Raw genomic sequence first — 25,555 nt, 5'->3', positions numbered from 1 at the left:
GAAAAGGGTGGGTGAAGGATGTCATCGGTGGGGACCTGTGGAATTGGTGGGACTCCTCATTCATGGGGCTTGCGAGCAGGGATGTCCGTGGGCACGACAGGAATTTGGGTTATCAGCATCCATGAGTCTCTCATTCTGCACATTGGATATATCACCAAGGCCTGCCAATTCTGGCTTCAAAATCCCACGGAAAGCCTTCCTTTTCTCTGTCTCCACCCTCTGCCACCAGCATCACTGCGTTTCCTCTCACCGACTCTGGGCTCCCCCTCCAACCTGCTTCCCCACAGCAACCCCAGGATCTCTCTAACACCCATGTCTGAACCAGTCCCATCCCCGACCCATCCCCGGAACGTCGTTCTCCCGCTTTTCCCCTTGGCCTCAGGATAACATCCATGTTCTTAGCTCCACTTATGAAGTCCTCTGTGACCAGGCCTCACTCACACCCTGACCTCTTCTCTTCTCTCATCCCCTGGCCACCCCCAATCTGTGCTTACAGTCCCACAGAGCTAGCCCTTGCTGGCCCCGTGTCTGAGCAGGCTGTTCCCTTGGCTGGAGGTACTCCTGTCACCCACCTGTACTGTATGTTTGGCTCAGAGGCTGCTTTTCCCAGGAAGCCTTTCTAACCCTCTGAGGATCCCTGCCTGCCCTTAATCAGATCCCTGTAACTCTACGTGCTGCTCCATCCTTGCGCATCTCTTTGCTCTGTGCCTAGCAGACAGCAGCAGCCTGTGGAATGAGGCTCTGAGTTCCATAACTTGGAGCACTGTGCCCCCACCTGCTCCCTGCAGCTCTACCCTCTTTCAGGCCCAGCCGCAGTGCCGTGTGTTCTGGGAATCGTTCTGAGCTGCTCCCACCCAGCTGGAACCCTCAGTTCCACCATCCTGGACTCAGCCTCCCCAAGCCTGTCCCCTTGGGACATTAGGCCTGAGTTTCCATAGTTCCCTCAGTCAGCCTGGGGGCTCCTCCAAGGCAGGGAGGGGCCGAATTTCTGCCCTGTGGCTCCCAGGTGGTGCGGATCTTTGCATAGCTCGAGCTGTGCGGAAAGGTGGGAGGAAACCTCTCCCTAGACTCCCTCCCCGCCTCCAGTCCTGGGGTGGCCTGACTGTGTGCAGTCACCAGGGGCCTTCCTGTGGCCGCCTTCTATGGTCACATTTCTGTTCTGTCCCTGCAGACCTCTCAGCAACTATTCCCACCGTGGGCCACACTTTCCTCCTCCACAGGCCTCCTTCCTTGTCTTCCCGGCACCACTCCCCACAGGCCATCCTCCTGCCCCTCCAGCCTCCTCCCCTTGGCCTCCTCTGTACGTTCTCAGCCTGCACCATCACTCAGGCAGCTCTTGGCTTCTGTGGCTCCTCTCTCCCCACCCACATGTGCCACCCAGGACTCTGTCTCAGGCCTGCTCTCCCTCCTCGCTCGATGTCCAATGCTCTTCTCCAACAGGTGTAGACTGATGGGATCCCAGACCCTCCTGCTCCTCATCCCTCCACGACATGCAAACCACCACCCAGCCCAGACCCCTCTACCACCCAAACTTTCTCAGATTCGCATCTGGCAGCTCCACTTGAGGTGTCACCACTGTGGGCAGGTGACAACTCTTAAGCGGGACAATCCTGCGGGTCCCTCCACTGCCAGGCCATACTCTCCACTGCAGGGTAAGTTTTCTAAAATGATGCTTCTACCCTCTAAACCCTCCCATGTTCCCGCGCCTGGTGACACGGTGCAGGCCATGGCGGGGTGCTCGTGGTGGGCACTGGCGGCCCTGCAGGATCTGCTGCCCTCCCACCTGCTCCAGTTTCCTGTAGCTTCCCTGTCCCGCCCCGAGGTCCTGGCCCAGATCCTTGAAGGCATCTGGGGATCTTCTGCCTCTAGCCCTTTGCAGAGCAGTTCCCTGCCTTGCCTCAAGCACAGGCCCTACCAACCCTGGAGCCCATCCCACCTTCCACAGCCTGTGACCTAAAGCCTCTCTAGTCCGAGTTAGAGGCAGTGTCGGGCCCCGAGCACCCCTGCCAGCAGCAGCCTTTCGCTCTATGCAGGGACCACTTATTCAATGCCTGCTGCATGCAGCCTGGCTCATGAATTCCATGTGGGCAGGACCAGGCCTGTTCTGAGCAGGGCTGGCACCTAGCAGGACCTCAGTAAACAGTTATGGAGAGAATGAGTGAATGAATAAGAATAAGGATGGGCCGGGGGCCTTCTGCTCCCTTGTGGTTCTGGGGTTCTGGGTTTCTCTCCCCAGGCCAGATCTGCTTCCATTAATGTCCTTAGGCAGCACCTTTGAAAGAGGAATCCGAGATGTTCTAGGGCTGATCTCCGGTGGACCCCTGCTCCCATAGCCATTTTACAAATGAGGAAACTGAGTCCCAGAGTGGGATTTGCCCAAGGCCACAGAGCAGGTCAGTGGCAAAGCCAGGACCATGTGACTCTAAAAATACCCAGTTGGCTGGGCATAGTGGCTCCTGCCTGTAATCCCAGCACTTTGCGATGCCAAGGCAGGAGGACTGCTTGAGGCCAGGAGTTTGCAACCAGCTTGGGCAATATAGTGAGGCCCTGTCTCTATAAAGAATTAAAAAAAAATTATCCAGGCGTGTTGACACACGCCTGTAGTCCTAGCTACTTGGGAGGCTGAGGCAGGAGGATGGCTTGAGCCCAGGTGTTTGAGGTTGCAGTGAGCTATGATCACACCACTGTACTCTAGCTTGGGCGACAGAGGGAGACCCTGTCTCAAATAAAATAAAATAAAAATAAAGAGTTCCCAGCACCTGGCCACCTAGGCTCAGCAAGTGGTGTACCCTCCCTCTGGAGGGAGGAGCAAGACTTTGGCTTTTGGTCTCATCCCTCAGGTGGCTATTCCCAGGAGAGCACATCCCTGGGCTCCTGGTCACAAATGTTGGTTGGGGGCCTCAGGGACCAGACAGACCAAGAGACTTAAAGCTCTGAGACCAGACTGAGAACGAGTGAAGTAGGCTGAGTGTCGGGCAACAAGCAGCAGTAAGGACTGTGTCAAAGGTGAGAGAGCAGGGTTTGCGTCATCTTTCAAATTCATCATTTAAAAAGGCGCTGTACCGGCCACATAGAACACGTCTGTGGGCTCCATTCAGCCCTGAGCCAGGAGTTTGGGACCCCACAGAGGCCCAGGTCCATTGCTTCCTAGGGGAGTTGGAGGCCTACAGAGAAGACTTAGCCCCATCTCCTTCTGGTGCCTTGCAGGCTCCCAGGGCTGAAAAAGGGATGACATAAGGCTGTGCCCAGGTGTGGAGAGTCAGGGGTGAGGGGCTCTTCCCTTCTGGGAAGAAGCTGCAAGTGCCAGGAGAGGAGGGCCCGGCTTCTGGCCTGGTGCTGGGCTTCAGGATTGCCCGTGCCCGCCCAAGTCTTACCTTTAACCAGGGTATGCTTGTCCGTGGGGGAGGAGCGAGCCAGCACCCGCAGCTTTGGCCAGATCTTGTCAATTCGCTCCTGCTCAATCTGGAGAGGGAGGGGGAAGGGGGCAGGTTGGTGGGGTCGGGGAGAGAAACTGAGGCCTGGAGAAGGGAGGGGACATGCCCAGAGTCACTGGGCTCTTAGCAGCACACTGGCTGGCTTCTATACAATCATGCAGCACCCTACCTCCCAGCTCCCATCTAAGCGCGTTACCCTGAGGATGCTTTACGTTGGGACACGCACCTCCCCCTTCTCGTTGCGGATCCTCCTGTTGAACTCCTTGCCCTCGAGGCACAGAAAGTCCTCCCCAGGATGGATGATGCCACACTTGATGGCGATGGCCCGAGCCGTGTTGATATTGTCGCCAGTGACCATGCGGACCGTGATGCCTGCCCGCTGGCACTTGCGGATGGCTTCTGGGACCTGGGCAGGAGGGCAGGGGCCATGGGGGAGGGCACCACCTCAGGCAGACTCCCCCTGCCTTCATGGATTCCAGAGGAGCCCTTCTCACAGGCAGCTCTACTGAAAGGGGACTAGATGACTATTAGATACTGATGACACATATGGCACATGGGCCACAGCCTCCCTTCCTGTGCCAACGGCAGGCATTGTTAATTGATCACACATCCTTTGATTAAACCCTGATGTGGTTCTCATCACAGAGTCCCAGGTGGCTACCACCTATTGACCATGACAGTCCATCCTGAGACAGAACCATTGGCTGTCTCGACCTGGGCGAGGACTTTGGAAAGACTTCCACGAATGCAGGTAAGCTTGGCCAGGTGAACTTGTCTTTGCCTCATCCACATACACAGTTCCTGCAAACTTGACAAATCTATTTGTGTATTTTCAGTTTCTTGTGGGGACATTTTTATTTGGGGGCATTTTACTTACAGAATGTGACATGGATTTAGAATATGTATAAAGGATTACGCTTACGTAAAATATACTATTTCCCTGCAATAATAAAGATAGGTTCTGTCCTCTCTGACTGTAATGACAGACGGATATCTGGGACAATCAGGCCAGATCAGAGCCAGCCAATCAGAAGGCACAAGGCTTCCCAGCCTCGCCCCACCCCAGCAGCTGGCCCTGAGCAGAGCTGAGGGTTTCCCAGAGGAAACCAGCCTGGAGCTGGGGCAGCCCTTTATACACAACAGAAATCAATGGAATGAGTGATTCTTACCCGAGGGCAGTGACAAATAATAAAACAATATTTGCTGCAGAATGTCTTTCAGTGGGAGAGAACATGTCAAGGGCAGAAAATCCAGTTGTTTGGAAAGACCACAGCCTCTTAGGATCTCCAGCCTGAAAGGGCTCAGTCCGACGTTCCCTCCCTGCACACCCCACAGTGACCAGGAGTGCACTCCAGCATCCACCTGCCAAGCCACTGCTGAGGGAGTTGGAAGAGTATGGATTGAGTTATATTCCCCCCAAAAGACAGACTGGAGCCCTAGGCCCCAGTACCTGTGTATGTGACCTTACTTAGAGATAGGGTCATTATAGCGGTAAATCCAGCTAAAATGAGCACATCACGGTAAGCCCTAATCCAACAGGAATGGTTTCCTTATAAAGAGGAAATTTGGACACAAAGATATGCAAAGGAGATGCCATGCAGAAATCGGGGTGCTGCTTCTACACTCCAAGGAGGCCAAAGGTGGCCAGCAAGCCACTGGAAGCTGAGAGAGAGGCGGAGACAGCTCCACCCTATTGTCACTGGAAAGAGCCAGCCCTGCTGACACCTTGGTCTCAAACAGACGTCCAGCCTCCAGGACTGTGAGACAACAAACTGCTATTGAGCCACACGGTTTGTGTGACTTTGTTACAGCAGCCCTAGAAAACTAGTACAAAGAGTTAGAAGGTGGGGCCAAGCCTGACTGGGACAGCTCCTGCCCGGGGTCTCCTTTCTGCCCTCAGCAATGGTAAGAACAAGGAATTGGCCTTGACTGTCTCGCCTGTGTCCACCCCATCGACAGCACCCGCCACTCCTTCAGCCCCCACCACCATCGTCTCAAGCTGGGTCATTGCCCAGCCTGCCTCTGGGCAGGAGGGCAGGGGCCATGGGGAAGGGCACCACCCTCCCTGTGTACCCTGTGCAGAGGGCACGGCCTGGCCCCTCTTTCCTTAACCTGGCCACCAGTGACCTGCCTGAGTATCAGCCTGTGGGGCTGCTCTCTTTCAGGGGTTCCACCCTGACGCCTTCAAGAGGAAACCCACAGTTCTGAGCATGGCTGTCTTGTGGCGTGAGGAACGGGTGCCCTGAAGGGGCAGGGTCCAAGTAAGGAGGCCTCTCTAGCTACTGGAGTTGTCTAAGAGACCGGCTCTGTGGTGGCAGGTAGTGATCTCCCCGTTGTTAAAGGGTTACAGTAGGGCCAGCTGACCACCAGCCTCCTCTGGGGCTTATTTCCAGGGCCTGGGGAGAAGCCTTCCAGTGCCCACTCGGGGTTTGGGGGCCACGTGAGCAAGGCCCCTGCCTCGTGCCACAGCGGCTAATCACATAAGCAAACGTGACCTCATTCTTACAGGGCTGGAGGGAGTGGGGATGTGGAATGTCCAAGATCCTGTTTATATAACTTACTAATATCCTCATGATGGCTGTAAACTGGGCTGTGGCCCCCTGCTGTCTCCTGCCCCTGAGAACAGCAAAGAGCTGCTGTTTCCTGGGAACGCACACCTTATCTGGCTCCTGCCTCCAAAAGGAGGAATTTAGGTTCTTGGTTTCAAAGATGCTGGAGGTCTTGGAGTTGGAAAGGACTTTGGGTCATTGACTTTGACCCTCTGCTCATTGCCTAGATCTGTTCCCAGGTGTCCTCAACAGATGGGCTGGTCAGCCTCTGCTTGCACACCCCTGATGACAGGGCGCTCCCTCCCTCTAATGCCCACTGCTCCACTGTGGAACAGGTCTAGCTGATTTTTTAACACAATCTTTCTTTTTTCAGATAGCAGAGCATTACCCTGTGTCAGACCAGTACTCTGTTTGGAGGCAGGGTCTTTGGCACAGGCCTATACAAAAGACTCTGGGAACACAGAAGGGGGTTTTGTGCTGCTGAGTATACGTGCTACTGAAGGAGCACAGAGGGCACTGTTGCTTTAGAAGAAAGCGGGTGGGGAGGAGAAATCAAGGAGGACTTCCTGGAGGAGCGGATGTTTGAGCTGCCAACTGAGGCTCTGGTTCCTGGCATTATGCCAGGGCTGAGGCTACACAGATGAACACAGATTAGTCCTGGCCACAGGACTAGTCCACTCTGCACTGGCAGAGAAGGCCTGAGGTATGAACGGGCCTGAGGGCCATGCTGCAGGTGATCTGGAGGGGCTGAGGGAAGATGTGGGGTAGGGACTGGAGACCATGAATTTGGAGAGGGGCAGAAGGTTCTGGACCAGGGATATGCTCCTTCAGGCACTGGGAACTGTGGAAAGTTCTGAGCCAGGAATGAGGTGATTGGTGCTGCGTTTTAGAAAGACTCTCACTTTCAAGACTGTCTCCCAGAGCCAAAATCAGCCATCTTCTGGGCCTCTCCAAGCAAGTTGGCTTCATGAGAAAAATGAGGCTAATTTTTACGGACCCTATACTTTCTTCTGTGCAGTGGAGAGAGGGCTTGGGGACCAATGGGCTGGGCTGGACTCTGCTCTAGGGTCTCACATGAGCCCTGGTTTCATCTGTAAAATAGGTACAATAGTATTCACCCTTCAGCAAGGCTGGGAGGAACTCTATGACAGGGCACACAGAGCCCACACACAGGACGGGCACGTGCACACCTTTTCCAATTCCCTTTTCTCTCATAAATGCAACAGGGCATTCACGAGGCCGCAGCCACTCCGCATCCCTTCCTGCCTTCTTGCCCTGCTCATGCTGTCCCCTCTGCCTGGAATGCCCTCCCTCCCTTAGCCTCTATGTGTCAAGTCTTTCCCATCTTATAAGTGAAATGCTCTCTATTCCTGAAGCCATTCCTGATTCCTGCAGCCCAACGGGATGTTTTCTTAAGCTGCTCTCAGGACTTAATTTTGTTGCTCACTCATTTACTTAATGGACAAACAGCTCTGGAGCATCTAACTGCTCTGGACACTGAGGATCCGGAGATGATTAGGACTCAACCCCCAGAGGCATCGATCCAGTTGAAATATGCTTCCCACATCAATAAAATTACTGTGAAATTAAAAATAAATAAGTTTGGGAAAAAATGACTTCTTTCGCTAAAATTATCCTAGATATTTCTCACTGAGGAAAAGCAGCCAGGAAATGGGTGCTTCCTGTTTTCATTAAATAAAGGCTTTTAAACATCTGTTGTTTCTGGTGACAGCCGTTGTCTGTGACTCCGAGAGCTTCAAACACCCCCGGATAACCCGGCAAATCCCAGACCGCTGCTCTCCTGATGGCTTTATCAGCACTGACTTCAATCAGCCTTGGAAAATGTACCCACTGTAAGGGCTGGCAGTGGGGTGCTTTGGCAAGGGTGTTTTGATCTGTTCTACCCTTTGGTCTTCTTGTGGGAGGAAGGCAATGTGGAGATTCAACCCCTTGACAGCCAGGGAAACCGAGGGAGGTAGAGATTGTTTTCTTGCAGTTGCAAAATGAATCTTAGTGTGTCTGCAGGACCCTAGAGATGGTCCGGGCTGAGGTTTTCCCTCTGGCTGAGCCTCCTAGGCTGGAGGCACCGGGAAGGGAGTTCACCTGTGAGATTTACAGAGGGTGACAAAGAATTCTATATAAAGGGATGAGTCCAGGAGGACAGAGCCCTGGGGAGCTTGACAAAAATACGGCCACCATAAGCACACACATTCCCTGAAGGTCGCCCCTAAAACCTGGGGATAGTGGTTACCTCTGAGGTGGGAACCAGGGAGCTAGAAGGGGCAGGAATGACCTACCTAAATAACAAACAAATAAACAAAACCATACCCACCCGTCTCCTTGGGTCTTGCATCCATCCCACCCCACTAGGAGATGCTGAATCAACATGTCTGAGCTTTTATGCTTGCAAGTGGTGTCACCTGCAACCCTGCTGTGTCCCTCTCTGTGAATGTTGGACAGTCTGATTCTCTCAGTTTTCAGGTAGGGAAACTGAGGCCATCTGTGAGGGAGTGGCAGAGGCAGAATTAGAACCCATGTCCCTTGAGTCTGCTGTGTCACTTGAGTAAGTTGCTGCTGTCAGACAGTTTCTGACTCCTATATAGACATCCCAGGGGCGAGGCAACAGGAGAGAGGGTGGCCCATGTGGATGCCCTGACCGAAGGAAGTGAGGGAAGATGGGAGGGTAAGTCTTCCAGTCAACTATCTCTCTGGGGATGTCACAGCTTGGGAGGGACCCAAGGGGCAACTGGGCTGACCTCCCATTTCATAGCTGAGAACACTGAGGCTCACAGAGGGAAGTGGCTTGTTAGCGGCAAAGTTGGGGTTGGGGGTTGGCTCCAGGCCCCCCTTTCCCGGAGTCTTTGCCCGCAGCCAACTTCTCTGGATGACCATGCAGTCAACAGAAAATGCCAGGAACCCAGCTCTGCCCCCTCAGAACCTGGGCATGGGGAGCTTTCATCCTTGTCCTCATCTGCTTATCCTCTTGACTTAGAACTACTTATCCTTTCCTTTGTGTGTGTGTGTTGTGTGTGTGTGTGTGTGGCAACCAGGCAAAGGCCCTGAGGCAGGGAGGCAGAAAACCTGTTCTAATCTGGGTTCACTCAGCCACTTTGGGTACATCACTGTCCCCCTTTGGGCCTCGGTGTTTTCTTCTGGAAATTGGAGTTTGTGGGGGAAGGTGCTTGGACTAGATCAGTCACTCAAACCTCAAGTCATGCCCTGTTAGTGATGTGAAATTTGTTTAGCGGGTGGTGACCAACATTTTAAAAAAGAAACAAAGGGCTGGGCGCGGTGGCTCACGCTTGTAATCCCAGCACTTTGGGAGGCCGAGGCAGGCGGATCACGAGGTCAGGAGATTGAGACCACAGTGAAACCCCGTCTCTAGTAAAAATACAAAAAAAATTAGCCGGGCGTGGTGGCGGATGCCTGTAGTCCCAGCTACTCGGAGAGGCTGAGGCAGGAGAATGGTGTGAACCCGGGAGGCGGAGCTTGCAGTGAGCCGAGATCGCGCCACTGCACTCCAGCCTGGGCGACAGAGCGAGACTCCGTCTCAAAAAAAAAAAAAAAAAAAAAAAAAAAGAAACAAAGAAATAGAAGAGCAGAAAATAGTTAAGTGCATCCCATTATTTTGTGAAATTCTTGCTTTGGTGAAATGTGTGTGTTTACTGAGTCATGACATAAAATACATTTCTTATTGTTCGTCATGGTCAAATAACAGTTTGGGCCTGCCCATGTCTTCCATTCACCTAAGGGATGTTTCCAAGGCAGGGTGGTGAGCCAGGAGCTCTGGGAGGGCCCGGGAAGGGGGAGGCTGTGGGGTTGGGAAGGACAGGGGAGCCACAGGGTGTGGGCAGGCCAGCCTCAAGTGCTGTGCCAGGATGAAGAGTTTTCAGTAACGAGATAACACATCACAGTGAGGCCTGAACCCATTAGTGGCTGGTAATGAGCAGGTGTCCCACAGGGAGGCTGATAAAAGGCCTGTCTGTCCATGGAGAGAGAGGTTTGCAGGAAAGCATGTGTGGGCTCCACTGCCAAGCTTCAGGGGCATTAATTGTCTTTGCTGTTTTAGGATCTTGATAGGAGTGAGGAAGCCACAATGACGCCCCCAAGGAGGGTGTGTGTGTATGAGAGAGAGAGAGAAAGAGACAGAGAGAGAGAGAGAGAAAGAGAGAGAGAGAGGAGCACTAGGTATGGTGTGGAAGATTGGGGTTCCAGTCCCATTCATTCTTATTCATTCATTCCGCAAACACTCATTGAACACCTTTGGTAGGCTAGGCTGTATGTCTAGGGCTGTTACGTGTCCCTGGATCTAGGGTAATGAAATCTACTGAAGAGGGCGTGAAGGAAGGGGAGCCACGTATGTAGGCCACCTATCTTGTACCAGATACTCTGCTTGTTGCTCATAGATGCATGATCTGAGCCTTCATGATATCCCAGAGGGGGTGTGTGTGATACTATTATTATCCCCAGTTTGCAGATGAGGCTCGGAGAGGTTATGTAACTGGTTCAACGTCACACAGCCAGCTGTGCTGGCACTCAGGATCACAGATCTGTCTGATGCCTGAGCTCACACTTTGAACCCTCTCCCTGCTGCCTAAAATGTGAAATGCCTGTGACCTCCTAGTTTCATTTTTCTTTGGAATGCAGAATCTTATACCATCAGGGCCAGGAACTTGGAGGGCATCTTGTCTATCCCTTTTACCTTAAAGAGAGGGAAACTGAGGCTCAGAGAGGAGTAGGGAACGGCCAGAGACCCCCAGAGAACAGTGTCAGGGTAGGTCCATTAAGGAGTGGAGGAGGTGGGCCCTCAAAGCATCAGCACCAAATCTTACAGCCAAGGCCAATCTGGACCCAGCCAGGGCCTGGCCAGGGCATCTGGTCTGGACCTAGCAGCTGAGTGAGTCCTGGGAGGAAGTGGAAGCCAGCCCCTCCTGCGCCCTGCCTCATGCCCGTGGTGCTCCCCTGGGGGCCGACAGTGTGAGCTGACTCACTCTGCCTGCCCATGCACCATTTTGGAGATTCAGGACAGCTTCCTCTGTTCCCCACAGCCTTTCTTCAGCCTCAGAAGCCCCACAGACCACACACATCCCATCCTCCCCTGACCCCGGCAGCTCCAGCACTGAGTTCATGGTCTTCCCCCTTCAGGTGCAGATTCAGCTAAAGGAGACTGAAGACCTACTGTGTGCTGAGCATCCCACTAGGTGTACTGATAGGCATCACCTCCCTTGATCCTTGTGAAGTGGGTGCTGTCAGCCCCCTTCCCTTCTGCTTGAGGACGTGACCTTAACTTTCTAGCTCTGTTCCCCTGGAAATCTGATAAAAGTAGACTCTCAGCTGTGTTCCTAGGCCAACTTGCTCGGGTAAACTGGCTGGTAAACTGCATCTGCACTGGGAGAACTATAAACACTGACAGGGACACCACACTTCGGGTTCTCCTGAGTGCAATGACCCTTGCTATTGGGTGTGTCCTTTGTAGGGACCCTGGAATCCACGTTTGTGGATTTGTTACAGGAGATCCTGGCTCCTGCAGGGCAAGAGGTTTCTAAGGCAGGGCAGCCCCTACACCTGTCCCTTGGGGGACCAGAGGGAAGAGCTCATGGTGGCTGGCTGGACAGCTCGAGGACTGCCCCCATGGCAGAGCAATGCCTGCTGGCAACCTGTGGGTTCTGTGCCCTTCTGGGCTGACCCATGCCACGTGTGGTCTACACTGTTTCTCATGGGCAATCCTCCTATGAGGATCAAGGAAGGAGATCCCCATGGGCATTGTGTGGAAACTGAGACTCAAAGAGGTGAAGTGACTTATTCCAGGCCGCCCAGGTGGCTGGCCTCCCAGCCTCATCCCCTTTCCCTGAGCTCGCTGGCCCTGGGGCCTACCTCTGGCCGCACCGGGTCCTCGATGCCCACCACGCAGATGCAGGTGAGTTCGTTGAGGATGTCATTCTCATTGTCCCAGTCCGGCTCGGGGCTGCTGGGGAAGTCGCGGTAGGCCACGCAGATAGTGCGGAGCCCATCGCAAGCCATGGGCTCAATCACCTTCTTTACCATCTCGTCCCGGTCACGGGGCCGGAAGACACGGGGCTCTCCCGCCCCATTGAGGATTTTGCAGCACCTGGGGGAGGATGGAAGGGAGATGGGGAGCCCAAGGAATGCTCCTTCTGAAAAGGCTTAGAGACCACCTCCCCACCCTCGTGATGCCCAGCTAGCTGTGGCTGGTCATCCAGTGCCCATCTAGTTCATCCCCCAGGCAGGGTGAAATCAGGCATCCTTCCTGCAATTTTTGCCCAGGCCACTCAGCAAGCAGAGCCCCACTTTGATGTATTATATACTCACAAGATTCATCTGAAATAACACTCCCACAGCTGAAATGGTTTACAAAGCACATAAAACTCAGGCTAGTAGCTCTTGACCCTGCCTGCACATTAGAGTTGCTTGGAGGAGCCTTTAATAAATATCCATGTGTGAGCCTTGCCCCAGAGGTTCCAGTTCAATTTGTCTGAGGTGAATCCAGGAATCAATTTTTTTAAACACTCCTTAGAGTGATTCCAATGTGTAGCCAGGGTTGAGAACCACTGGGGGCTAGACCAATCCCCTCAATGTACAAGTGGGGAAACTGAGGCCAGAGAAGGGAAGGGATTTGCTTAGTTCACCAGGCTTATTTCCAGCACTCCTCTGGAGTCAGAGGACTGTGGCTAATAATGAAAATAGCTACCATCAACTGACTCTATGCTAAAGGAAGTGAAATAAGAGAGATCTAAGTGTGATAATGGCTTCCTGATGAACCAGCGGCTTAGGGAGGAGAATGGGGAGGACTCTGGTTATAGAAATGTTTAAGAGGATATAGTGGAAAACACAGTGGCCAAGGGGCATGAAAGTGAAGATGAGTCTTGTGGGTGACCTTGGGCAGGGCCCTCTGTGGCTCTGGGTGCTAGATGGCCACTCCCTCTGGGCAGGCTGCTGAGCCTGGCCTGGATGGTGGCCAGTGCTATATGACTCTGACATCCCCAGCTCCCTGCACCAGGGCACAGCCCTCAGCCCCGGTGCCCTGCCCAGCGCTTACTTCTTGAGCACGATCTCAGAAGCCCCCTTGCTGTACATGCGGAAGCTCTCGTCGGGCAGCTTGATGACAGTGCTCATGGACTTGCGCACGGAGTTGAAGGTGTACACTTTGTACAGCTTCTCCTCTGGCATCTGGCTGCGCACGGGCTCGTAGTCCTGCTTCAGGTCCAGCACAAAGCCCAGCAGGCCGCACTCCGTCTTGTTGCCCACCTGCCGAGGCAGGGCGCCCTCCTTCTCTGGGGGCTGCGGAGAGAGGCAGGAGCAGCTGGCACCTGGTGGGGCCTGTGCCAGGGGAGCCTCTGCCCTGGCTGCCACTGAGGCTCTGTAACTGCCACTAGGTGGTCTCTGGGCTGGGGGCTGAGCCCTCAGGGAGCCCTTGGCCCATCCCCTGCACCCTCAGGGCTCTGCATCCCAGGTCCAGTCCTGGCTCCAGGTGAAAGGAGTGAAGCAAGATCAGCTTTTAAAAAAATTATGAATTATTTCAAACATGAAAAAGAAATGATGTAACAAAGTTATGTGCCTACCATCCAGCTTTGTAGCATCTTAACATTATGCCATACTTGCCTCAGATTTTTCTGTTTTAAGAAGTGAAACATTACAGATAAAGTTGAATCCCCTCTGCAAACCTCTCCCCATATGCATAATTCACTCCTTGTCCCAGAAACAACTTCTGTCTTAAATTTAGCAGTAATCATTACCGTGTGTGTATTTAACTGTTAATTCTGAGATAATTGTAATTCACATGCAATAAGAAACAATACAGAGAGATGCCGTATACCCTTCATCCAGTTGCCCCCCATGTTATCACCATAGTATTAACACAAGTACCACAACTGAGATGGAGATGCTGACACAAGGAAGCTGACCTTGTTGAGATTTCACCAGCTTTACATGAGCTTGTGTGTGTATATGCATGTGTATTTTCTATGCAATGGCACCACGTGTGGGTTAATGTGGCCATTACCACTGTTAAGATTCAGGACAGTTCATCACAAGGGTCCTTGTACTACCCTTTTTTTAAAGCTATGGTCACCTCTCTCTCCCCCGACTCCCTGGCCATGGCAATCACTAATCTGTTCCCCGTTTCCAAGCTTTCATCATTTTCAGCCTGTTATGTAAATGGATTCATACAGTCTGTAACTTTCGGAGCTTGGCTTCTTTGCTCAGCAGAATCCTCCTGAGATCCAGGCAAGCTGCCGTATGTGCTGATAATCTGTTCCTTTTGATTGCTGAGTGGTATTTCATGGGACAGACAGACTGTCCCTCGTGAGTTCAATCAGGTTGAACCAGTGGAAACTGCTATTTTTGAATGTCAAAAATGGTCAAATATGGGCAAGTTCATGCAGTTTAGCCTAATGAGACTCCTGACCTCAAGTAATCCACCTGCCTCAGCCTCCCAAAGTGCTGGGATTACAGGTGTAAGCCACCGTGCCCGGATGTAACTGCGCCCAGTTGTAACACTGCTTTTGAGATTCATTCATATTTATGGCTCTAGTGTGTTCCTTTTTAACTGCTCTATAGATGCCATGATATGAATACGCTGCAAAGACTTATCCCTTCCCTGAGTGCCTCCCTTATTTCCTTCTCCCCTTCACACATTAGACACACAGTCTTTGGCACCTGCTTCATGCTGGCCCTGTGCCCGTCACAGGGCCGTGAGAACACCATTAGCTCCTGTCCTGGAGACTCCCAGAACACCAGCTGCATCTCCCCAGCACCTGTCACTTCCTCACATGGCTGCCTGAACACGGGCTGTTTCATGCCTCTGTGCCTTCACCTCTGCTGCTCCTCCCAGGTGGGTCCCTCTCCCTTCCCTGCCAGGCAAACTGCCTCTTGTCCTTTAAAGACCAGCTCAAATATCTCCTTGTTTTTGAAAACTGCCATGTGAGTCTTTCTTCCCTCACGTAAACAAGCTGCATTCTATTCCTCTCTGGGTTCTCAGGGTCAGTGCAAAGCCCAGCACACAGCAGGTGCTTATTAACTGTTTGCTAGATGGCTTAATGCAGACCAGAGTGGTGAGGGAGACTGGTTAATGGTAAGGACGAGATGCTTCCATATGGGCACTGATGTGGGATTCACAGGAGGCTGTGAAAGTGCGGCTTTGTAGGTGGCTCCCACGTGCACCCCCCGACCCCAACGCACACACCCACTCATGCCACTTAATAATATTCATACAGGCGACTCAGATGGAGCTGGCTTCAGGGGTGGTGAAAGACACCAGAGATAAACCCAAACTCTAGAGAGATTCTGAAGACAAAATAGCTATGAACACGCCTGTGTCCCCCTGAAGTACCAGATGAACCTCTCACAAGGAGCCCTCTGCATCCTCATCCTCAGTCTCCCTCGTATTACCCAAAAGAGCAGCCCAGGCAGGAAGAAGGTGGACTCAGGAAGATGTCAGCATGGACTGGCTGTGCAGGGACAGGGCAGACCCTCTGTCAGCAACTGGATATATCCCTGGCCTATTCTTCCCTCTTCTGCAGCTAGGGCTTGGGCCCAAGGAACAGACCCGATTCACATGGGGGGAATACAGGCATTGACACGCAGTGGTCCAGAGACCTGGGGATGCATAGGAAGAAAAAAGAGCCTTTGAACCTAAACCAGGTCCTCAGTTTCCCCATCTGTAAGATGGAGAGGCTGGAGCACATGCTTTCTAGCGCAGAGAAATATCAACCCTCTCCTTAAAGTGGATGTGGTGAGGGAGGGTAGAGTGAGGAAGAACTGCAGGTCCCTCGGTGGATGGTACGGGGGCTGTGGATAGGGAGCAAGGCTCAGAGCACCTCCCGGGCTCCCACAGCCATACTGACCTAAGGCATCCTGTGCCTTGAAAAATGCCCCACTCCCAAGCTCTTTGACAGGTTTTACTAAGAAGCAGAGGAATATTTGACACAGCTTCCCATGTCTGAAGTTTGGGAAAATAAGTTCTAAGATCTTCCCTTTCTCTCTGCAGTATGCTATTATTATGTGCTATACATATATATATCACTCTCACACACACATATATATATTTGCAATTTTATAATTAACTTTCTGTTGATTTCCAGAGTTTTATGTATTTTCCATAATAGTTTTTTCTCCCTCTACTAATGAAAGAAAATGACGACACAGAGGACTTAAATAAAAATGCCTAATTACTTATTTGCCCAAGAGAGCTGAGCAGTCATGCGTGCAAAACACCCAGCATTTTATTACCCTCTGTGAAATATTTTAATTTTCCTCTAAAAGGATTTCAAACAATCCGTGGTTGCAAATGGCAGAGCTGCCTCCTCCGTAATTCAATTTGTTTCCATGAACTTGAGCTCTGAAATCGCCTACATGCATTACTAGGAATCAGGGACCCTCCCCTTTTCTCTTTTGGCTTTTTAAGATCCTGACAAACCCAGAAGTTTTGCTCCTGCTGTAGAATTTCCATGAGCCTTTTTATCTCCAGGGCTCCAACTCTGTAAGGGAGTTAAGGCATTGGTATTGTTCCTGTTTTGAGGGATGGAGAACAGGCCCCGGGGAGAAAAGGGACTTGCTCCCAGTCAGGGACCTGCAGAGGGTCAGGCCTGGGACTGCCCCAAAGCCCCTGATTCCAGTTCCAGCTTGGTCCAGCACATTTCTCTGCATGGTGTTGGGCCTTTAGGGAATGCTTGGTGCCTTTGAGATCGTACCTTTGAGAGGACAATTCGTGCTCTTGTTTTGGGATGCTGGGAAGTGAATGGAGCTAAGATCAATGAATGATGACTTGAAGAGCTACAAGTTATGGATAACATTTGCAAAAATGGGATTAAGAAAAACCATAGCATGTATCATCCATTAAGATGGCTACTATTAAAAAAAAAAGAAACAAACAAAAAATAATGTTGGTGAGGATGTGGAGAAACAGGAACTCTTGTGCACTATTGGTGGGAATCTAAAATGGTACAGCCACTATGGAAAACAGTATGGTAGTTCCTCAAAAAATTAAACATGAAATTACTATATGATCCAGAAAGTTTGATTCTGGGGAATATGCCCCAAATAATTGAAAACAGGTACTCAAAGAAATATTTGTATACTCATGTTCAAAGCAGCATTAATCACAAAGTCTAAGAGTTGGACACAACCAACGTGTCCATCGACAGATGAATGGATAAACAAAATGTGATTTATCCATACGATGGACTATTATTCAACCTTAAAAAGGAGGGAAATTCTGATACATGCTACCACATGAAGGAATCTTGAGGACATTATGCTAAGTGAAATAAACCAGTCACAAAAGGACAAAAACTGTATGACTCAACTTATATGAGCTACTGGAGCAGTCAGATTTATAGACAGAAAGTAGAATGGTGGGCTGGACGCGGTGGCTCACGCCTGTAATCCCAGCACTTTGAGAGGCCGAGGCGGGCGGATCACGAGGTCAGGAGATTGAGACCGTCTTGGCTAACGTGGTGAAACCCTGTTTCTACTAAAAATACGAAAAATTAGCCAGGCACAGTGGCAGGCACCTGTAGTCCCAGCTACTCGGGAGGCTGAGACAGGAGAATGGCGTGAACCTGGGAGGAGGAGCTTGCAGTGAGCCGAGATCGCGCCAGTGCACTCCAGCCTGGGCGACAGAGCGAGACTCTGTCTCAAAAAAAAAAAAAAAAAAAAAAAAAAAAAAAAAGAAAGGAAGTAGAACGGTGTGTGCCAGATATGGGAGGAGAGGGGAATGGAAACTTACCATTTAACGGGTACGGAGTTTTAGTTTTGCAACCTGAAAAGAGTTCTGGAGATGAGTTGTACAACAATGTGAATGTACTTAATACTACTATATACTTGCAAATGGTCAAGTTTGTAAATTTTATGGTATATATATATTTTATGTAAATTTTTAAAATAAAAAATAACTTAAAAAGCTCCCAAACAGGCCGGGTGTGGTGGCTCACACCTGTAATCCCAGCACTTTGGGAAACTGAGGCGGGAGGATCACTTGAGGTTGGGAGTTTGAAACCAGTCTGGCCAAGATGTCAAAACCCCGTCTCTACTAAAAATACAAAAATTAGCCAGGAGTGGTGGCAGGCACCTGTAATCCCAGGTACTCGAGAAGCTGGGGCAGGAGAATCACACAAACCCGGGAGGCCGAGGTCGCAGTGAGCCGAAACTGTGGCACTGCACTCCAGCCTGGGCGTCAGAGCAAGACTCCATCTTGGGAAAAAAAAAATTATGATAATAATAATAAAAATAAAAAAATAAAAAAGCTCCCAAATGAACCCCATAGCATGGTAAACTGCAGTAACTGCAATGTGATGATTTTTCTAAGAGGCCATTAGAAAACAACTTTATGCTAATTGGCTGTCTCTGGTGACCTAGCCAGTATCCTTTAAGGACAGGCATCAGCAATGACGTCTCCCCTGATGCCTGGAGGCCCAACCTCAACAGCTGCAGTCATGCCCGTTTCCCCAAATGCCTGCTTTGCGCTCACCACTCTACTGAGCTCCTCACATGCATCATCTTATCATAGGCTCACAGCTGCCTGCGAGGCAGTGGCTGTTCTTCCTCTCATTTTACAGTCATGCACAACTGAGGCCAGGAGAGGCGAGGCTGCATGGCAAGGAAGGGTCTACTTGGCTAGGAGCCGAAGCAGGGGGTCTGGGCCCTGAGCCCACAGAGCACCTCCCCCAGAAGCCTGCCTCTCTCCCTGGCAGAGACCACTGGCTCAGAGTCACTAGGGCAGGGCAGTTTGCCTCATTCACGCCCACATCCCCACCCCACCAGTGCCATAGGGCCTCCAGTGAACATTTGTCCAGTGAATCAATGAATAATTTTGTGTTTGTGTGTGGGGTGCTGCCAACAGGACGCCAGGTGGCACGAAATTTTGGCAGAACTTGGTTCCCAGAATCATCTTCTAAAGGCCTGGCTTTTGAGGAGAGTGAGGTGGCTGCGCAGGGCCAGTGAGCCCCGGGGTCTTCCCCAGAGGCGGGGAGGGCGGGAGGTGGGTGCGGGTGTCCGGGACAACAGAAGCCCCCTGGAATGCAGAGGCGCTGCCCTCCGGGAGAGTAGACTCCCAGGAGCCTTCCCCAGCTCACCAGTGCAGGGTGTGTGTGTGTGTGTGTCTGTGTGATGCATGGGGTGTGTGTCTGTGGTGTGTGTACATGTGTAGTGTACTTGGTATCTGTGTGGTGTGTGTGTGTGTGTATATGATGTGTTTGGTCTGTGTGTCTGTGGTATGTTTGGTATGTGTGTGGTGCATGGTGTGTGTTGTGTATGTGGCATGTGTGTTGTGCACTGTATGTGTATGGTATGTACTGGTATAGTGTATGTGTTGTATGTGCTGTGTGTGTGTTGTATGTGCACAGTAGGTGGTGTACATGTGTTGTGTGTTTGATGTGTGTGATATGTGGTGTATATGTGTTGTGTAGTGTGTGTGATGAGTGGATGTGTATGTGTATGTGTGTGGTGATGTTGTATGTTGTGTGTGTGGTGAGTGTTGTATGTGCATGACGTGTGGTCTGTGTGTTGTATGTGTAGTGAGTGGTATGTGTGATGTGTTTGTGATGTGTATTGTGTGTAGTGAGTGGTGTGTGTATGTTGTGTGTGGTGTGTTGTGTGTGGTTAGTGTTTTTTTGTGTGGTAATGTGGTATATGTTGTGCGTGATGAGTGGTGTATATATTTTGTGTATGTAGTGTGTGTTGTTATGTGCATGGTAGGTGGTGTATGTGTGTTATGTGTGTGATAAGTGATGTGTCTCATGAGTGGTGTATGTGTGGTGTGGTGTGTGTGATGTGTTGTCTGTTTTGTGAGTGTTGTGTGTGTGTTGTTATATGTGTGGTGTATGTGGTGTGTGTAGTGAGTGGTATGTGTGGTGTATGTTGTATGTGCATAGTAGGTGGTGTATGTGTGTGGTGTGTTGTATGTGTTATATGTGTGGTAAGTGTTGTGTGTGTGTTGTATGTGTGTGGTAGGTGGTAGGTGGTATATGTGTGCTGTGTGTTTGTATGATGTGTGTGTTGTGTGTGTGGTAGGTGGTATGTGTGCTGTGTGATGCATGATGTGTGTGGTGAGTGGTGTGTTGTGTTGTATGTGCATGATGGGTGGTGTATGTGCGGTGTGTGTGATGAGTAGTGTGTTTTGTGTATGTGGTGTGTGTTGTATGTGTGTGGTAGGTGTTGTATGTGTGTGTTGTGTGTTGTATGTGTGTGGTAGGTGGTATATGTGTGTTGTGTGTTTGTGTGATGTGTGTGTTGTGTGTTGTGTGTGGTAGGCGGTGTATGTGTGTTGTGTGTTTGCGTGATGTGTGTGGTGAGTGGTGTGTGTTGTGTGCTGGATGTGCATGATGGGTGGTGTATGCGTGGTGTGTGTGGTATGTGTGTATGTGTCACTGTGTGCATATGAGGGTGAAAGGACTAACAGCTCTGTTAAAAACTGGAATTCCCCATCTGGAGTGATTTCCTTTAAACTCTTCTTCCAGAGACAGTGTTTGCAAAAAAAACCAAAAGCAAAACCCTCGTTGAATTCAACACCCAGGCCCCTGCTGTTTCACATACCCCATGGCCCGCCTCCCGACCTCAGTGCCCTGCTAAGTCCCTTCCAGTATCTTCTACGCCTTTCCACGCCTTCTGACCCTCTTGGCTTGGCTGGAGCCCAGTCTCGGGGTATGGCCTGGCTTAGGGGGACTTTGAGGCTCACTCGAATATTAGATCGAGCCCTGGGTTTGGCCTCAGGAGATCTGAATTCAAGGGCTGTCTCTGCTTCCCTTCTTCCCCTTTCTCCTCGGCCCTCCCTACTATCTGCTAGGTTTTAAGATTTATGGGAAATACAACACAGCCAACCCTCCTCCCTTCTGGGGTTATTGGCCTTGTGGCCACTTCCATGTAGAATGGGGTGTGCTGGGGACCTGGGGCTTCACCAAGCGAAGCTTGGCTTATCTGTTCAGGAAAACCATCCTGCAGGGGGAATCCTTCCTTCAGAACCACTTCGGGGGCTCCAGGGAGATTTATTTTTCTCTCAATAGCTTATGTTTCAGAAATATGCCATAAACTCCCAACAGTTCAGCTCCACAAGTGCCCATCCTCAGTTTAATAGTTAAAATGTCAACTGTAGTATCAACCTCCTCTAAAAGAGGTCTAGTGAAGTAGAAAACTTAAGTCCGCTCGGGTGGTTTCAGTACACAGAACAGACATGGGCAGAACAGGGGGATGTTTTTCCAAGGAAGCGTGGTGCCTCCAGAGTGGAGGAAAGAGCTATTTCCATCTGAAAGCTCAGCTGTGGCTCGGAGGAGCAGCAGGGCAGCCAGAGCTGCTAGTGGAAGTCTTGACGTACAAAGCACTGGAGACCACAAAGGGAATCTGAGGGTGTGCCAGGGTTTCTGAGGCAGGGAAGCAATTTCTGACTAAAAGATGATTCACGCAGCTTCCCTCCGAGGGCAAGTTTAGTTACTGATGATTAGAAATAAGAATGGAAAGAAAAAAGGCTCTGCCATTCTCAGAAAGGATGGGGCACAGGGTGGGGCTGGGCCCCTGAGATGCCTCCCAGCCTGCAGCCTCAGCCCTCGCACCACCCTCCACCCGTGCCTGGGGTGGTTCTTCTGAGCGCTGGGAGGAGAAAGCCCATTAGGGGCTTATTTGCTACCACTGGCTCCCCCCAGTTCTCCCAGCCTCACCTCTTGTCATTCTGGCCCTGCAGAAATGCCCAGGCCACAAATCACCATGTTTCCTAAGTGAGCTACACATCTTAAGATCTCTGGCCCCTTGCAGGGTCATGCCCCCTGCCTGGAATACTCTTGCCCCCTGCCTGCTTGGTGAATTCCTCCAGAATTCTCTGGCCCAGCTCTGCCACTTGGTGGTGAGGAGCAACCCCGGCAGGTTCCCTTCTGTTTCTGCAGCACGGTTTTCCTAGCTGCGAGATGGGAATGGTCCTACTTGGCCAGCTGACCTGAAGGGGATGTTGAGGGTCAAGAAAGACAGTGGCTGGCATAGCAAACTACAGAGGGGAACGCTCAGAAAGAGCAGCAGAGGGAAACAGAGTAATGACTGCCATGGATGAGCGCCTGCCTGCTCTGTGTCAAGCACTGTGCAGGGTGCTGTACACACCTCAGCTGGTCTAAGCTTCACAACAGCCCTCAGACAAACAGCCTCATGGCAGAGGTGTGGCTCTGCCCTGAGTAGCAGGGACCTGGCCTCAGATCTGACTTGGCCTCAGATCTGCTCGGGTACTCTTGGCATGTGCCCTAACTGCTCCAACTGCAGGGTCCTTATCTATGCTTTGGGGTGTGGTGTCACCCACTCTGTGGGTTGTCATACAAAGCAAGGTAGGGAAAGCACTCAGCATTGAGCCTAGCTAAGTAAATGTTAGCAATAATGATATGCTCACTTTATAGACTGAAAAACAGAAGCTCAGAGAGGTTAACTAACTGGCTCAGGGTCACACAGGTGATGAGTGTTTTGGGGCTGGGATATCAACCTGGTCTGTCGGACTTTAGAGCCAAACCTCTTAACCATTGCTTCCTTAGCTAGGTATTGGAACACCTGGATTCTAACTTCACTAACCCATGGGGTGACTTGGGACAAATCCCTTCCCATTTCTCAGAGTAAACTGAGGAGGCTGAACTAGGTGGTCTCTACGGTTTGTGAATCTTGTAGACCTTGCAATCTATCCTTGCAAATACTCTTTTTTTCAGTAAAAGACATCAGCTAATTGGGAGGTCTATGGATCAGTGCTGCCTGGATGGCTGAGGGTAGTTGTGGAAGAGACCAGCTCAACAAGCTGGAGGTAGTGAGAGAGCACTGGTATTGGCCATGGGACTGGATCCAAGGCCAACTCCTGCTTCTTGCTGCCACACAAGACCAAAAAAGTAGAAGGTAGAGACATCAGTCCTGCCTTAAGACTCCTATAAATTCATAGTCACCCATCCACTTATTCACATATTCATCCATCCATCCGTCCATTCATCCATCCATCTATTCATCCACCATTCCATTCCATCAAGCAATCAACACGTCTACCCATCCCATCCATCCATCCATCCATCCATCCATCCATCCATCCACCCATCCATCCATCCATCCACCCATCCATCCATCTGTCCACCCACCTACCAGCCAATATATCCATGCATCCACTCATCCATCCACCAACGAACACATCCATCCATCCATTTACCAACGATCACATCCACCCATCCATCCATCTATTCATCCATCCACCCATCCATCCACCTGACTGCCATCCATCTATCCATCCCCCATCCCCCCATCTATTCATCCACCCACTCATCCATCCACCCATCCATGCATTCATCCATCAATCCATCCATCCACTCATTCATCCATCCACCCATCCATCTACCTACCCACCACTCATCCATCCATCCCCCCTTCTCCCTACCTATCTCTCATCTCATTGATTACTCATCTACACATTTATTCATCAGTCCATTCACTTACATCACCCATCCACCTACCACTTCCCAAAAGTCTATCTGAGGGGGATGAGAGAAGACTCAGCTGTCTCCGGCTCTTAAAAAGCCCACAGCCTGGCATCAGACAGCAAGAAGACACAGAGGAACTGGCCTCCTTGTGGAGGGGGAAATACAGCATATGGGAGCCCAGCCCTGCCCAGGGTCTTATTTTCCCAGTCTAGGCTCATTTCCCAATTAAAGCTGTTGGGTAGTGAAGCTGGTGGACATTGCATGTCCTTCCTGCCCTGTCTCCTCTTGTATGGTTTCAGAATGTCCTGAAATCTAGATTTCCTGTCCTGGTTTGGAGGGTGGCCAGATGTCTGCCCTGAGTGGAGCAGCTCGATCCTTTTCTCAGTATTCGTCTGAGCCTAGAAAGGGGGGCCCCTGAGAGGCCTTTTGCCCCATATGGCTGGCAGGCCCTGGTGTGCCCACCCTCTGGACCCCAGACCTTTCTTCCCAAGCAGACTGTAGGCTAGAGGTGCTGCAGGGTTGGTATCTATGAACAAGAACCTAGTCTGGACATCTGCCTCAACAGCTAGCTTTAGAGTATCCATGGGTCAGCTTTGCCGCTAATTGGTTGAATGGTTTTGGGCAATAGCCTTTGCCTCTCTAGCCCTGATGTCTCTGCTCTCTTTATTTGTTAACCTCTGCATTGCTACAAACAGAATCCCCTTTCAGTGGGTGATTTTATTGCTGAATAACAACAATACTAGTCCTACTGAGTGCTGTGTGCTAAGCACTTTCCATTAACTAACTCACTTTATCCTCACAACAATCCAAGATTCTCCCCCTCCCCTAGGAAACTGAGGCACCGAGAGGTTAAATAATTTGTTTATATTCATACAGCTGGTGAGGGATTTGAACGAAGGCAGTCTGGCTCCAGAGTCCAAGTTTTAACCACTACCCAGTCACACAGAGGCTCTGCTGTCCTTCCCACGTTGATGGCTGTCAGCTCCCAGCAAAGAGAATAATGTGGCCAGGGAACTTACAAGAAAGACCCAGAAAGACAGGCGCAGGTATCTACGATGCCAGGGTTCCAGGCACAGAGGGGACTCTGGTGCCTGAGAGGTAAGGGACCTGGCCTGGGTTACAAACCAAAGACCCCAGTTCCCAGGTCCCTGACCTCTCTCCAGCCTCAGCAGCTGCACCTCCTCAGATGGACCAACTGACCCCTGTCCTTTATGCCACCTGAACAGATTCAATCCACCGATATCTGGGAATGACATTTCAGCTTTGCCTCCAGTGCTATAAAGCACTGCTTAATTGAGACTCATCACTGTGGAGAGGTTTCCTCAGCCTTCCTGGCAGATCCCAAGAATTCTTTTTGACTATAATTGCATTACACACATCTCAATCCAAGCCCACCCCACAGAGCTGTGCCCACATGGCTGAAGCCCGTTCTGGGAATTGCCCTGTTCCCCTCTCTGCCACGTCTGCAGGTGGAGATCATTATCAGCATCCCAGTTATTTTAGGAAGGCCTGGGGAGCAAGATAAAGCATGGCTGATCTCCCTTGATTCCCAAATTGGGTGGGGTGGGGGAAGAAGACAAAAACATCGTCGTGTTTGGCATCACCCTCAGGGTTCTCTATCACCGTCTACACAGGTCCTCTGACCTACTTTCCCCGTTGTCAGTTCTGCCTCCCTTAGCCTGCTGCTCCAGGATGATGTGGGTGGCTGCTCGGCTGCTGTAGAGGGTGCAGGAGCCGCCTCCTCCTCCTTCCCCTACCAGCCCTTGGCTCTTTGCTGCTGACTCATGCTCTCTTTCCCATTTCGATAAAGCTGCTAGCAGCTCCTACAAACCCAACCTGATAGAGAAGGTTGCAGCTGGCTCAGGGGCAGAAGGAGGAGGAGGAGGTCAGGGCTCAGCACATTGGGAGGGTAAACAAAAAAGCTTAGCTGATCACCAGATGCTCACAAGGCAGAAACACTCTACATCTGGGAGCTGATAGACATCTGGATGGACGAACTTTGGGTTTCTCTTCATCCAGTGCTGGTTAATTACAAAGGGGCAACCTGTGCTTCTAAACCAGATAGGGTTTACTGCGTGGTAAGTCTAGGCAGCTTAGCTGAGACAGTAAGTTGAGAGTTTTTCTTATCAAAATGAATAAT

The 25,555-nt window shown here is 51.0% G+C and overlaps 1 protein-coding gene across 16 annotated transcripts in view; it reads right to left on the bottom strand.

The window, feature by feature from the left end:
• Nucleotides 1-25,555, bottom strand: part of ATP2B2 (ATPase plasma membrane Ca2+ transporting 2) — a 388,078-nt gene that overhangs the window by 22,658 nt on the left and 339,865 nt on the right. For all 16 annotated transcript variants that reach the window (XM_030801577.1, XM_030801576.1, XM_030801580.1 and 13 more), the window contains 4 exons: nt 13,041-13,282; nt 11,858-12,092; nt 3,661-3,840; nt 3,375-3,462 (listed from right to left, as the gene is read on the bottom strand). In XM_030801577.1, coding sequence (XP_030657437.1) covers nt 3,375-3,462; nt 3,661-3,840; nt 11,858-12,092; nt 13,041-13,282 — 745 coding nt within the window. The remainder of the gene's footprint in view (nt 1-3,374; nt 3,463-3,660; nt 3,841-11,857; nt 12,093-13,040; nt 13,283-25,555) is intronic.

This window comes from Nomascus leucogenys, chromosome 21 (assembly GCF_006542625.1).
Source record: "Nomascus leucogenys isolate Asia chromosome 21, Asia_NLE_v1, whole genome shotgun sequence".
Lineage (NCBI taxonomy): Eukaryota > Metazoa > Chordata > Mammalia > Primates > Hylobatidae > Nomascus > Nomascus leucogenys.
This window is presented reverse-complemented; position numbering and strand designations above follow the sequence as displayed.